At 38.0% G+C, this 13,787-nt stretch overlaps 1 protein-coding gene across 6 annotated transcripts in view; it reads left to right on the top strand.

The window, feature by feature from the left end:
- The window catches only part of LOC106877491 (cyclin-dependent kinase 2-associated protein 2), a 33,057-nt gene that overhangs the window by 16,785 nt on the left and 2,485 nt on the right, over positions 1 to 13,787 (top strand). For 2 of the 6 annotated variants that reach the window (XM_014926410.2, XM_014926412.2), the window contains exon 3: positions 3,406 to 3,465. The exons of the other annotated variants lie outside the window; for them this stretch is intronic. In XM_014926410.2, the coding sequence (XP_014781896.1) occupies positions 3,418 to 3,465 (48 nt within the window). In that variant the 5' untranslated portion in view covers positions 3,406 to 3,417. The remainder of the gene's footprint in view (positions 1 to 3,405; positions 3,466 to 13,787) is intronic. 6 annotated transcript variants of the gene reach the window in all.

Below are 13,787 nucleotides of genomic sequence, written 5' to 3'. Positions count from 1 at the left end.
TATATATATATATATATATATATATATATATATATGTGTGTGTGTATTTGAAATGCAATTTGAGCTAGTGAGTTTAGTCTGAGATCTTGTGTTGGGACTGTGTTCATTGTATTGTGGTAGAATCATTGTGGCAATTAGAAACATATGTACTGTTACTCTCACCTTTATTTCATTATGTCATAATAATAATTATTAAAATGATTTCTAATTTAGGCACAAGGCCCAGCAATTTTGATGGGGGAGGAGGTTAAGCAGTTACACCTGCCCCAATACTTGTTAGTTACTATTGTCTATTGAGCATGGCAGAACAAACGGCAAGGGTGATCTTGGAGTACTTTAACTGCAATTGTAGAGAGTCAGAACAAATACTGCAAGGAACTATATCTGATGCTGTAATGACTGCAAATTTAATGCATAATAATAATAATAATTATTATTATTATAATTGGTATGAGAAAACCCCAGAAGGAGTCACTGAGAATGAAGATTACAAAGTCCTATTGGATGCAATGATTCTGTACGATCACCTGACCAGACATTGGAAACCGGACATTGTTGTGGTGAATAAAAAAGAAAAAAAAACTTGCATGATAATTGACATAGCATGTCCCGGTGACAACAGGATCAAAGAGAAAGAAAAATGGAGCAACTACGACGATTTGAAGTGGGAAATACAAAGGTTGTGGTCAATGAGGAAAGTAGATGTGGTGCCAATAGTGATTGGCGCACTTGGAAGTATCAGCACTCAACTACCAACATGGCTCAAAAAGACTAGTATAAATGTAAAGATAGAACACCTACAAAAATCATCATTGCTTGGAACTACAAGAATTTTTCACAGGGTTCTTGAAGCATGACCAGTAAACAAATGTCACCTTAGTCTGCTGGCTGTGGACAATTGACACTTTCTCTCATACCCAGCAAAATAAGTTGAGAGTTTTCATCTAATAATTATAATGATGATAATTAAAATAATAATAATGGTTTCAGATTTTGGCACGAGTCCTGAAGTTTCAGTGGAGGGGTTAAGTTGATACCATCAACTCCAGTCCTCAGCTGGTACTTATTTTATCGACCCTGAAAGGTGAAGTCAGCTTCAGCGTAGTTTGAACTCTGAATGTAATAGCAGATGAAATGCCACTAAGTATTTTGCCCAGCATGATAATGATTCTGTCAGCTCGTTGCCTTAAAAATATTGGTTTCAGATTTTGGCACAAGGCCAATAATTTGGGGGAAGAGGGTAAGTCAATGACATTGACTCAGTGCTCAACTGGTACTTATTTTATTGACCCCAAAAGGATGAAAGACAAAGTCGACCTTGGCAGAACTCAAAACAAAGATGAACAAAATGCCGCTAAGCATTTTCCCTGGCACACTAATGGTTCTGCCAATTTAATGTCTTAATAATAAGAATCCTTTCTACTAAAGGTACAAGGCTTGAAATTTTGGAGAAAGAGGCAAGTTGGTTACATCAACCCCAGTATTTCACTGGTACTTAATTTATTGACCCCAAAAGGATGAAAAGCAAAGTTGACTGTGGCAGAATTTGAACTCAGAACATAGACATAGATGATATGCCACTAAGCATTTTGCTCAGTGTGCTAATGATTCTGCCAGCTCACCATCTCAATATTAATAATAATAATGTAAATATAAGTGTATGTGTTCCTTTTTATGGCAACAATGATACTTCCATGATGTAATTTTTTCATATATATAGATGTGTGTGTGGGTATGTATATAAATGTAGTTTTGTTTTAACCCCTGTAGAGCATATTGTTTTGTGTATCCTTGCTTTTTCCTTCATCAATGTGTCACAATGAACTAAAGACTAAATACAGAGTAATTACTGAATTGCCCTTATCTTATTCATTAACTGGAAATTAGTTAATGTATAGCTCTGATAGGAATGTCTTGGCTGTGTCTTCTACTTTAGAGAAATATTTTGCAACAAAAAAAAAGACGTATTTATTTCAGTTTCAGCACAATATGCAGCTGAGGGGCGCATATTTTGCAAGCCTTTGTGATGTACCTTTCTAGAAATCAGCATTATCATTATTATTATTATCAGCACCACCAGCCACTGTTTTAAAAAAAATTTTTAGTTCTGGAGCTGTTTCCATTTAAAAAGCACCCAGTACTCTCTGTGAAGTGGTTGATGTTTTTTGGAAGGGCATCCAGCCGTAGAAACCAAGTCAAAATAGACTATGGAACCTGATGTGGTCCCTGGCCTTGCCGGCTCTTGTCAAACTATCCACATCATGCCAGCATGGAGAACAGATATCAACCCTTTAGCATTCAGATTTCTCTGTCAAGTGTAATGCTTATTTATTCAAATTGATGTGAATTAGTCATGCATTATCTTGTGGCTTTGAGATTTCAATGGCATGATTGTTTATTTTTAAAATAATTTTGTAGGGTAAGTGTGAGAGTCTAGATCTGACTAGTTTGAAGATAAAACAGATTATTTTGGTTGGATATGGCTGGTTTAAATGCTAAAGGGTTAAGTGATGATGATGATGATAACTAAGATGGGTTACTTTTGTGGGAGTGTGTACTATAAACCCCTCTCTGGGTTGGTTTATAGCAGTGTCTTGTATCAGTACAGACTGGGAAGGTTCAAGTAGTTAACTACTCTAGTAGTAATGCCAGAGTAACTACACCTGATTCACAAATGCATGTAATTTGTAATGAAAGCAAAACATTTGACAAACACTTTAGAACATTTTATTAAAAATTTGTTAGTGTGGGGAGAAGGATGCTGTGCCTGTAACCTTTGCTGACTATTCTGTTACAAGCATTTGTGCTGGACTTCCCAGTACCCCTTTCCACCTGCATATATTTCCTTCAGATACCTAAGATAGTCTTTGGCAGCATCAGTCACTTCTTTCAAGAAGGCATAAACCTACTGACGTTAAGGTGAACATGGCCATATCACTTTCTCCATTCTAGAAGACATTGACTGGCAGAATTTGGAATATAAGGAGCTGGAACAAGTACTGTCAAGCATTTTGTCTGATGCCTTAATCATTTTGCCAATCTACTGATAATGAAAATAACGATTTCTATTATTGGCTGCAAGGGCCCAAGACATTGTGATAACTATTGAAATTGTACATGGAATAGACATTGTGATAACATTGCATTTAGTCTTTAGTATAATGGCACAAGAGGTTAAAAGCAATGGAAATATACTCCACAGAATCAATATCAGAAAACCAGAATTCCTGCTTTAATAACCTCTTTACATCTTTTAGTTCTCAAGAACTTCACTCCACAAGGTTCTCTTCTTAAAACTTCTTTCTTTGTTCATTATTCGTGAAGTATATTTTTTGTTTTTGTTTTTTGTTTTTTGTTTTTCTTTCTTTTTTTTTCATTTTTTTTTCTCCACTGTATCCCAAACAGTAAACTCCGAATATGAATAACAATAAGAAAATTGAGGACCCATCCAACAAGCGACCCATGGTAAGATGCAAAACCCACAGCCTAGCGACTAAGCTGCTCAAAAAGTTACTTTTTCCTTCTAAGCACAGAACTAACCTCTCAGTTGACACCCTGAACTATTAACAAACTAAGCCCCATCTTCACAGTATCAATAATCAACCACACTAAAAGTACACAATAGATAACCCCATTTGCCCTAACTTTATTTCTTCCATCCCACTGCCTTACACACACACACAAACACAAAAGGTGGTGCTCCAGCATGGCCACAGTCTAATGACTGAAACAGGTAACAGATATATGTGTGTGTGTGTGTGTGTATTTGTATGTATATTTACATTCCAATTTACAAATGATAAAAAAAGTACTCAATACACGGAGTAAAGGAGATTTGATTTTTTTTAAAATTTACTTTCTTTTCATGTTTCTTAGTTTCATACAAATCACCTATCAGGCAACTTGTGTATACAAAATCTCTAAGTAACCATGAAAAGAAACTCAACTTCAGTGTGTGTATGTGTATATATATATATATATATATATATCTATATATATATATATATATATATATATATTCATCCAAAATGGAGACGAACACCATTCCTCCATGTGATCAGCTTGAAAAATCATTAAGATATAATGGTAACCTTAGTACACAAATAAAGGAATTCTATCCACCAATGTGGTGTTGAGCACTCATTTTTGCCTTTCAGTATATATATATATATATATATAAACAAACACACATATTATATATACATATATATATATATTTATACACACACACACACACACACACACACACACATATATATATATACATACATACACACATATATACATATACACACACACACAAAATGAAGGATGAGGGTGCTAGCATCGGATTTATTCTTTGGTTACAGCTGTTTCAACAACATTTGGCATTTTCGGGAAAATATGAATATGAGCAACGATTATGTGATATTGATTGTATACAGAAAACCTATTTCATTATGACTTTCATGAACAAACACAAGAGTAATTTTGGTGAATTCACCTGTATGTAGATACAGATGATTTGGTGGGAAGTGTTTGTGCTTTTACAGGAAGGAAGGGTTTTCCATCAGAAGTGCAAATAAAAAGAAATGGTAAAGATGACAGTTTGAGTGTATCACATGACAAGATCTACTCAAAAATTGGATTCATTAATTAGTCTGTATATGCAGATAGTTGTCTGGTCAAGAAGATAAAACATTATTAAAACTGTATCATAGTGGGAAGGTGCATGGCTCAGTGGTTAAAGCATTGGGCTCACAATCACAAGGTAGTGAGTTCAATTCCCAGATCAGGCTGTGTGTTGTGTTCTTGATCAAGACACTTTATTTCATGTTGCATCAGTTCACTCTGTTGTAGAAATGAGTTGCAACATCACTGATGCCAAGCTGTGTCGGCCGTTGCCTTTCCCTTGGATAACATCAGTGGCATGGAGCAGGGTGGCTGGTATGCATGGGCGACTGTTGGTCTTCCATAAAACAACCTTGCCTGGAGTTGTGCCTTCGTGGGGAACTTTCTAGGTGCAATCCCATGGTCATTCATGACCGAAGGGGTACCTTTGATAGTACAGAATTGTTAGAAATCAGCTGAGATATTCATGTCTGCATTAGCTTCAAAGAAAATCTTAGTGATCAGAGGGAGAACAGAGAAGTGTGTAAGGAAAAGAAGAAAAATGGATAGAAATAAGAGAGTGAGAGATGAATAAATTGAAAGGGTAAATACAGTATACAGCCATAAGACAGTAGAAGACATCTGTAAGAACTTGAGACCACTTGGTTATGAACCGCACTCTGTATCTACACAGCCATGTTTTCACTTGTGCGAGTGTAAACTTGTGAGGACACATGGCCTAGTGGTTAATGTGTTGCACTCACAATCATGAGATTGTAGTTTCAGTTCCAAGGCCAGGGGGTGCATTGTGTGCTTGAGCAAAATACTTCATCTTACATTGCTTGCTCTGCAATCAGTTTGACACTTGACGTGTGGTACATTGTGCACCTGTTCAAACATTGTCAATTTGATGGAGGGATGAGCTAATGTACGGCACATATATTTGATCCCCATAAACAGATCATTTGTGCAGGGTGTTTGGCAAAAGTTAAACACTCATGCCCACTTCGACGGGAGAGTCTGTCATTGCAAAAGTGACGAACAGCTTTAATCGATTTTTGAATATTTTTGGGTTCTCATCAGAAGTATATGTTATTTGATCAATCCCAGAGAAATATGCAGCCAATCCGTTTATATGTTCAACAGATCCAGTAGCTACTGAGAACTGGAATGACTAATTTGCATACCATAAGTGTTTAATACTATTTAATTACTGTATAATGCCAACAACCTGTTATTAGGGATGTATCTATACAAAATGAAGGTTTTTAACTTGCCTCACCCTCTCTTCCCCTTATCCATTAATATCTTTTCATATTTGCTCAACACTTTAATGTTCTAGATAGTTCCATTCCCATCTCACAGCAGTTTATTACATGTTCTGGATATATCTAACATACAAATTCATTCCACAATCTTATAATATATTGCCCTTATCTGACTAAAGGTCTCCAACTTCCCCCATCCCCTATCATTTCTAGCAGCCCTATTACTCTTCCTATCTCCTATTACTCCTTTCAGATTCTTTGTCTCATTTTTTATTTAAGAAATTAATTGTGTTCATATCTAACCAACTGTTGCTGACTTCTTGTCTGCTTTTGATGTGTCATCTTGTTGTCGTTTGTTATGTTTGCGTGTAGTTTCACTATTTCAATAACACATAACCCCCATAGTTTTTGTGATGTATTACATCTCTTTTTTTGTTTTGTTTTACTTATCAAAAGGTTATATAATTGCTTTTACATCTAAGAAGACAGACAGTTTGTTTGTGTAGCAATCTATTGTTTGATGGGGTAATAAGTTCACAGCTAGCCACCTCTATTAATTTGGTCTGCAGCAAATACTGTTGACTTTGAATGACTCAACCCAGTCCACTTAGTTGCAAATAGATAGCATGTTGGAGTAGAATTCACTGCTGAATACGTGTACATGAAAGCAAGAGAAATGTTTCATTAGTTTAGCCTGTAGTGTTGATTCATCCTCTGGAAGTCCTCCCTGCTCATATCTTTACCACAGATGTTGACTTAGAGATGTTCAAGAGGAACATTAATGGTATAAACCTCACTGGTTTAGGAGGACTTGTGAAGGTCATGGGCATTGTTTTTACTTGCTAGGCTTCACCAGTGCTGGCTGCATGTAAAAAGCATCTAGTACATGCTGTAACATTGTTGGTGTTAGGAAAGGCATTCAGTCATAGAAACCATGCTAAAGCTGACAGGGGAGCTTGATGCAGACCTGCAGCTTGTCAGATACTGGTATGGGTTGGAACCCATGCCAGTATCGAAAATGGATGTTAAATGATGGTGAGGAGGATGATGATGAGTCTTGAGAACCAGTAAAATACTAAAAAAAAAAACCCCCCAAAAGCATGAAGGTACAATTATTGATGTTATTGTCATCATCATCATCATTTAGCACCCGCTTTCCATGCTGGCATGGGTTAGACCGCTTGTGAGGAACTGGCAAGGCCAGGGGTTGCACCAGGTTCCATAGTCTGTTTTGGCTTGGTTTCTATAGTTGGATGCCCTTCCTAATGCCAACCATTCCTCAGAGTCTACTGGGTGCTTTTCACATGGCACCCGTATCCACCCCAATGCCCACCAATGCTTTTTACATGGTACCTTGGCTTTAGAATCTCAATTCTGTTGGGGTGGGTTTTCTCAAGTACAGCATTGCACCACATATCTCGATCCACTGTCATCTCCTTCATAAGGTTCAGTGTTTTGAGATTGGCCTTCAATACTTTATCCCATGTCTTTGTGATGTGATTATATACAAATGGAGTCAGGGTTACAAGACATTTCTCTTCAGAAATATAACTGGTAAAATATCTTAACCAGTTAAACAACCAAACTTAAAATTCCAGTGGTGAAATTAATGAAAATATGCTCTGCTGTCCCTGGTGTTTAGAACAGGATTACACAATCAGAATGGGTGGGAGGGGAAAACAAGAGTGTGTCACTAACAAGTGGCCCCAGTGGGGAGGGGAGTGTAGAAGGGGTAAAAGTTAGAGTGTATGGGGTTTGTGGAGATCTAATGTGACCCTTTATATAGATGCCTTGTGAGCAAGAGAGCTAAGGTGATTAGGATGAGAATGGAAGTGGTTGTATGTTGGAGGGACAAGAAGGTCTGTGGCATTCCCTATTTACATTGGAAACATGGTACAGTGAAGAGGAGGGATCCACTGCCATCCTCAGTTATTTTAGCAGCATGGTATACTGAGTGAAGGCGTGTGACTTAGTGGTTAGAGTATTTGGCTCATGATTGTTAGGTTGTGAGTTCAATTCCTGGTAATGCATTGTTTCCTTGAGCAATACACTTTATTTCACGTTGCTCCAGTCCACTCAGCTGGTAAAAATGAGTAGTATTTCAAAGGTTCCAGCCTTGTCACACTGTGTCACACTGAATCTCCTTGAGAACTACGTTAAAGGTACGCGTAGCTGTGAAGCACTCAACCACTTGCATGTTAATTTCACAAGCAGGCTGTTCCATTGATTGGATCAACTGGAACCCTAGTCATCGTAACTGAATGGAGTGCCAGTAGTATAAACACTGAGTGAGAAAAGAGAATGGCAGTGGGCACAGTTGATAGAGACATAAGACACATGAATGATACAAACGTGAATGTTAGAGAAAGTGATAAGATGGTGGGTGACGGAGGGTTGACTGGTAGAAACATTAGAAAAATGAAAGGGGTTTGAAAAAAGGCACATGTATGCATATATAGGTATATGATGGCTGCATGGTTAAGAAGTTCACTTCACAACCACAAAATCTCGAATTCTGTCCTTTTGCTTGGCATCTTGAGGAAAATGTCATATGCTATAACCTTAAATCTGTAATTCACACACTGTGGCCATGCTGATTCTGTCTGAAATCTACTTTCAGGTTTTTGTGTGGAATATTCAGCCCCTTACTTGTTATTTTTGGGGAACAGGTAATACAATTAATTGAAGAACTGAATAATTACCAGCAGCATTTAATGTTCAATTTTCCAAGCTTGCTTAGGTCAGGCAGAATTTGTTGAGGCAGATTTTCTACAGCTGGATGCCCCTACTGCTTCCATGCAAGGAATATTTTCCCATGACCAAACATGTTTCTCATAGAAGACACAAATCAAACAACATGGATTGTATGGTGGACACTGATGCTTGCTTACAAACATTATTTGATCTCATGACGGGTGCACACACACACACACACACACACACACACACACATCTACAAGACAGGGTTCTTTCAGTTTCTTATTTCTTTATTGCCCACAAGGGGCTAAACGTAAAGGGGACAAACAAGGACAGACAAAGGGTTTAAGTCGGTTACATCGACCCAGTGCGTAACTGGTACTTAATTTATTGACCCCGAAAGGATGAAAGACAAAGTCGACCTCGGTGGAATTTGAACTCAGAACGTAACGGCAGACGAAATACCGCAAAGTATTTCGCCCGGCGTGCTAACGTTTCTGCCAGCTCGCCGCCTTCTAAGGCTTCTTTCAGTTTCTGTCTACCAGATCTACTCATGAGGCTTTGGTCAGCCTGAGGCTACAGAAGACATTTGCCCAAGGTGCTGTGCTGTGGTATTGAACCCATGACCACATGATTGGAAAGCAAGCTTCCTTCACCACTGCCATGCTGATATTTACTGTTGGCCACACCTCAACTTTATTCACTACAATGACCTCTACATTCATCTCCCACCATCTATCATTCTCTTCTCAAACTCTATAATGAACTTATTCACTCACCCTTCCTGATTCTTTATGTGTATTCTTTCTTGTATTGCACTCTGACAGCTTGTTATTCCCATCATTGTTTACTTTGCAGTTATTCCTACTAACCCTTCCATAATGTGGTGTAACCATGTATCTCATCTGTAGCAAGATACCTGTGTCTGTCCTTCTCATGCTTTAGATCCTTCAACACCTGGCATAAATACCACCTCAAACTCTACTGCAATCCCATTTAGTGGAGGCTCTTTTCTTCATTTTGCAAGTTACTTGGTAACCCCACTTGCACTGGAATCATAGAAAAAAAGCTCCCAGTGCATTCTGTAACGTGATTGGCATTAGGAAGAGCATTCAACCATAGAAACCTTGACAAAATAGATGTTGGAGCTCAATGCAGCTCGCTAGTTCATTTGATCTTGTTAAACCATCCAACCCATGCTAGCATGGGAGAATGACATTATGTCTCCCATCCTCCTGCACTGCTAATTTTAACATCCATTTCGCCATGCCTGCATGGGTAGGCAGATCTTCTCACATTGCATATCGCCAATCCTTTGTTCCTTTGTTGTTTCCTCCATGAGATGCTGTAATTATAGATCAGTTTTCATCCAATACTTCATCAGTCTCTGTCTTCCACAAGTTCCAGGCATTTTAAGCATGCAGCACTTTATATAGCTGTTTTCGTCCCTATGCATCACATGCCAGTACTAACAGTTTTCCTCCCTTATACACATCTAACTTCTCTTATGTTCAGCTTTTCTCTCAGCTCATTTATGGTCTCTTTGTTTATGTTCACTAACGTTACACATCTACTAGAGCGCATTTCACAACTGAACAGAAGAGGAATCCAATGTAATGTGCGAGAGAGAAAAACTATGTTAGTATTAGCATTTGATGCATTTGGAGGAGGACAGCTCTATAAAAAAAAGGTTGCATGTTCGAAGCAAATGAAACCTGGGGAAGATTTGAGAATGCACAAATGCAGTGCACAAAAACATCAGCTTGATACACAGCTACACCAGCTTACTGCATAAATATATTGCCTTGGTGCACCAGTACACCCTCTTTGAGGCACAAATGCTCCAGATTGGTGCACAAATATTATCACTCTGATGTAGAAATACATCACCTTGCTGCATGGATACATGAATTTGGTGCAGTAATACATCACCTTGGTGTATTAATACATCAGTTTGGTGCAGAAATACACCACCTTGGTGCACTTGTATACCCATCTCGATGCTCAAATATAATCACTTTGATGCAGAAATACATATAATACATCAGCTTCCTATACAAATAGATTGCCCTTGATCCACAAACATCACATTGGTGCACATTTGCACCAGCTTGATGCACAAATACATCTGAAAGGAAAATAGTGAATCTCATTAATGTAATTATGAGGTTTGCAGAAGTTAGGGTAGAGTTAGTGGACACTGTCTACCTCAGCCCATGTAGGGTGGAACTTTTATTGTAGCAAATAACAGTGCACGATGTATGATGATGTGGTGGACTGATTCACTGGACCAAGGTTTGTTGTTTGATGCTGTTTAATATTACTGGTTTGCTGGTGCCAAGTAAAAAACACCCAGGAAGGGTATCCAGCTATAGAAACCGTGCCAAAACAGACAAATGGTACTCGGTACAGCTGGCCAGTTCCTGTCAAACTGTCCAATCCATTCCAGCATGGAAAATGGATGTTAAATGATGACGATGTCAGGTTATTAGCTGTCAGAATTGCTACTGCACCAGAAAAACGCTTAGCGGCATTTCTTCTGACTTTACGTTCTGAATTCAAATGCCTCTTGGGTTGACTTTGACTTTTGGTGGTCAATGTAATTGACTTATTCCTTCCCCAAAATTGCTGGCCTCGTGCCAAAATTTGAAACCAATATTACCTAATTGTTAGATGAGATAACAGATATGGTCCATGTTGTTGTTGTCATTGTTTTAGCTGTACTAACTGTTTTGTTATATGTTGTTACAGTATCTACTAACTGGTCTTGTTTGTTGTTGTTACTGTTGTTACATCAGTATATACTTACTGATCTGTTATATATATTGTGTTGTTATTATAACTGTTGTTATTATCAACACCCACTGTATATACTAACTGTTGTTTTTGCCATTGTACGCTAACTGATCTGTTAGACATATTGTCATTACTGTTGTTGTACCTGTAACGACTTGTTTGTTGTAAATATTATTGTTGTTGTTCCTACAGTGTTTAACTTATATTGATTTATCAGTACAAAACTGCACTGTTATGTTGTTCATACATAACATAAAGAGAATATGATTGTTATGGTGTTTGTACTGCATTGCCTTGTTATGTTGCTAACTGTATTGTTTGACTTGTCTCGTTAACCACTCATTATTGTTACTAAAGTGGTGGAATGCCAGAATTGGTAGAGTAACAAATACTATTTAATCACACCTCTTTATATCCTCATTTCAAATCCTGCCAAGGTGAACTTCTCCTGTCATTTCTTCTGAGTCTGTGACATAAATAGCATTGGAATGTTGGAGTTGATGTAGTTAACAACATTTATCCTTTAAAAATTATAACCAAGTATTTGTTACTGTTTAATTTGTCCCTACAAAGACTATAGAGGGACTCAAGTAGTTGTCCTTCCATTTTATGAGTTCAGATCCTGCCATGGTTCCCATCATCTTTAATCCTTTGGCATATTTCTTGTCAAATGTAATGCTTATTTTTTCACATTGTTTTGAACTAATCCTGCACTATCTCGCAGCTTTGAAATTTTGATGATATGATTGTTTATTTTAGAAGGACATTGTCTGGTAAGTGTTAGAAGCTGTGTCTGGCCAGATTGAACATAAAACAGGTGGAATATTTGGGCCAAATATGGCCACAAATGTTTACCATCCTTAAAATTTTTTTTTCTTACTCTACAAGATCAACACACTGAATATCATTATCCACTTTTGTAACTCTGTTCAGTTTTACAGGCAGCACAGACAGTCTTTGGGAAAAAGCATAAATGCCTGAATGTACAACATCCTGTGTAATCTTGGAGGGTGAATAGGTGAGGGTACAGGAGAGATTGAGAGTTTGGGTCCTGTTACTAGTCCTGTGTTGTTTAGTTAACAACTGTTACTGGTGCTTTGATGTTGTCTATGATATAGTTGACAGGTGTTACTTTGATATATCAAATATATCATAAGGCGGTCATCTGGCAGAATTGCTAGTGTCAGAAAAGTGACTTGTGGTATTTCTTCTGACTCTTTACCTTCTGAGCTCAAATCCCACTGAGGTCAACTTTGCCTTTCATCCCTCTGGGGTCTATAAACTAACATACCAGAAGAGTACAGGGATCAGTGTAACTAACTAACCCCTTCTCCAAATTGATGACCCTATGTTAAAATTTGAAACAATTATTATCATCATGATGAAGTGACGAGCAAGGTGGCCAATCTCACCCAGAAATAGGCCGAGAGAAAGCGATCCCTGAAAGATCGAGCAGAAGTAGCAAATGCTTACATCACCTCTGTCATATATTATTGCCCTTATTCACATTTGACCAAATTGGATGTGTGCTCTTCTGCTTTCTGTGGAAGGGACATGTTCCATTTGCCAAATGCTGCATTTATTATTATTATCATGAGCTGGCAGAATCTTTATAGTACCAGGCAAAATGCTTTAGAGCATTTCGTCTCTCTTTACATTCTGAGTTCGAATTCTGCTGAGGTCAACTTTGCCTTTCACCCCTTTTGGGGGTTGATAAAATAAGTACCAGCTGAACACTGGGGTTGATGTAATCAACTTAACCCCTCCCCCCAAATTGCTGGCTTTGTGCCAAGTTTTTATTATTATTATGTTTGGATTTTGTTTTGTGTTTGTATGAGCTGAGTCCAACTCACATCCAGAGACCTCAAGAGGCAACAAGTTATATATTCAAGTGGGCATTATAACTAGGATGGGTGATAAGTGCCATGTTTTGGTGAGAGGGATTTGTGTTTCATAATTGTGTGCCTTGGATTCGTAAGAAGTATTTTTTCAGAAAATGCGTTTTTGATAATAGGTGGCAAAAGATTGCTTTGGAGTTATATAGAGAGTTTTCAGGCTAAATTTGATAATTTTTTATGTCTCCTTTTTTCAGGAACAGCTTGATGTATCAGTGAACACACAACAGCATTGGAGAGCATAAAGACTAAAGTTGTAGTTGAGAAAAACTTAGCTGACATGGAGGACTGGAAACCACCTGAATATTGGAAAAGAGTTACCTGTATCATGATGATTCATGCTGGGTATCAAAATGCCGACATCATGACTGCTACTCTGCTCTGTGAACACTATAAAGGCTGTAAGACATGACATGGACAGCTGCAACGGAGACTATGAAGCTGTGGCCAGCAGTAAGGTGATGGTCTTTGGGTGTGTCTCCAGTGAGGGTGATGTCATGCTGCCCACCTTAGACTCAATTCAGACAGCTATGTGAGGCTT

The sequence above is a fragment of the Octopus bimaculoides genome, chromosome 9 (assembly GCF_001194135.2).
Source record: "Octopus bimaculoides isolate UCB-OBI-ISO-001 chromosome 9, ASM119413v2, whole genome shotgun sequence".
Taxonomy (NCBI): domain Eukaryota; kingdom Metazoa; phylum Mollusca; class Cephalopoda; order Octopoda; family Octopodidae; genus Octopus; species Octopus bimaculoides.
This window is presented reverse-complemented; position numbering and strand designations above follow the sequence as displayed.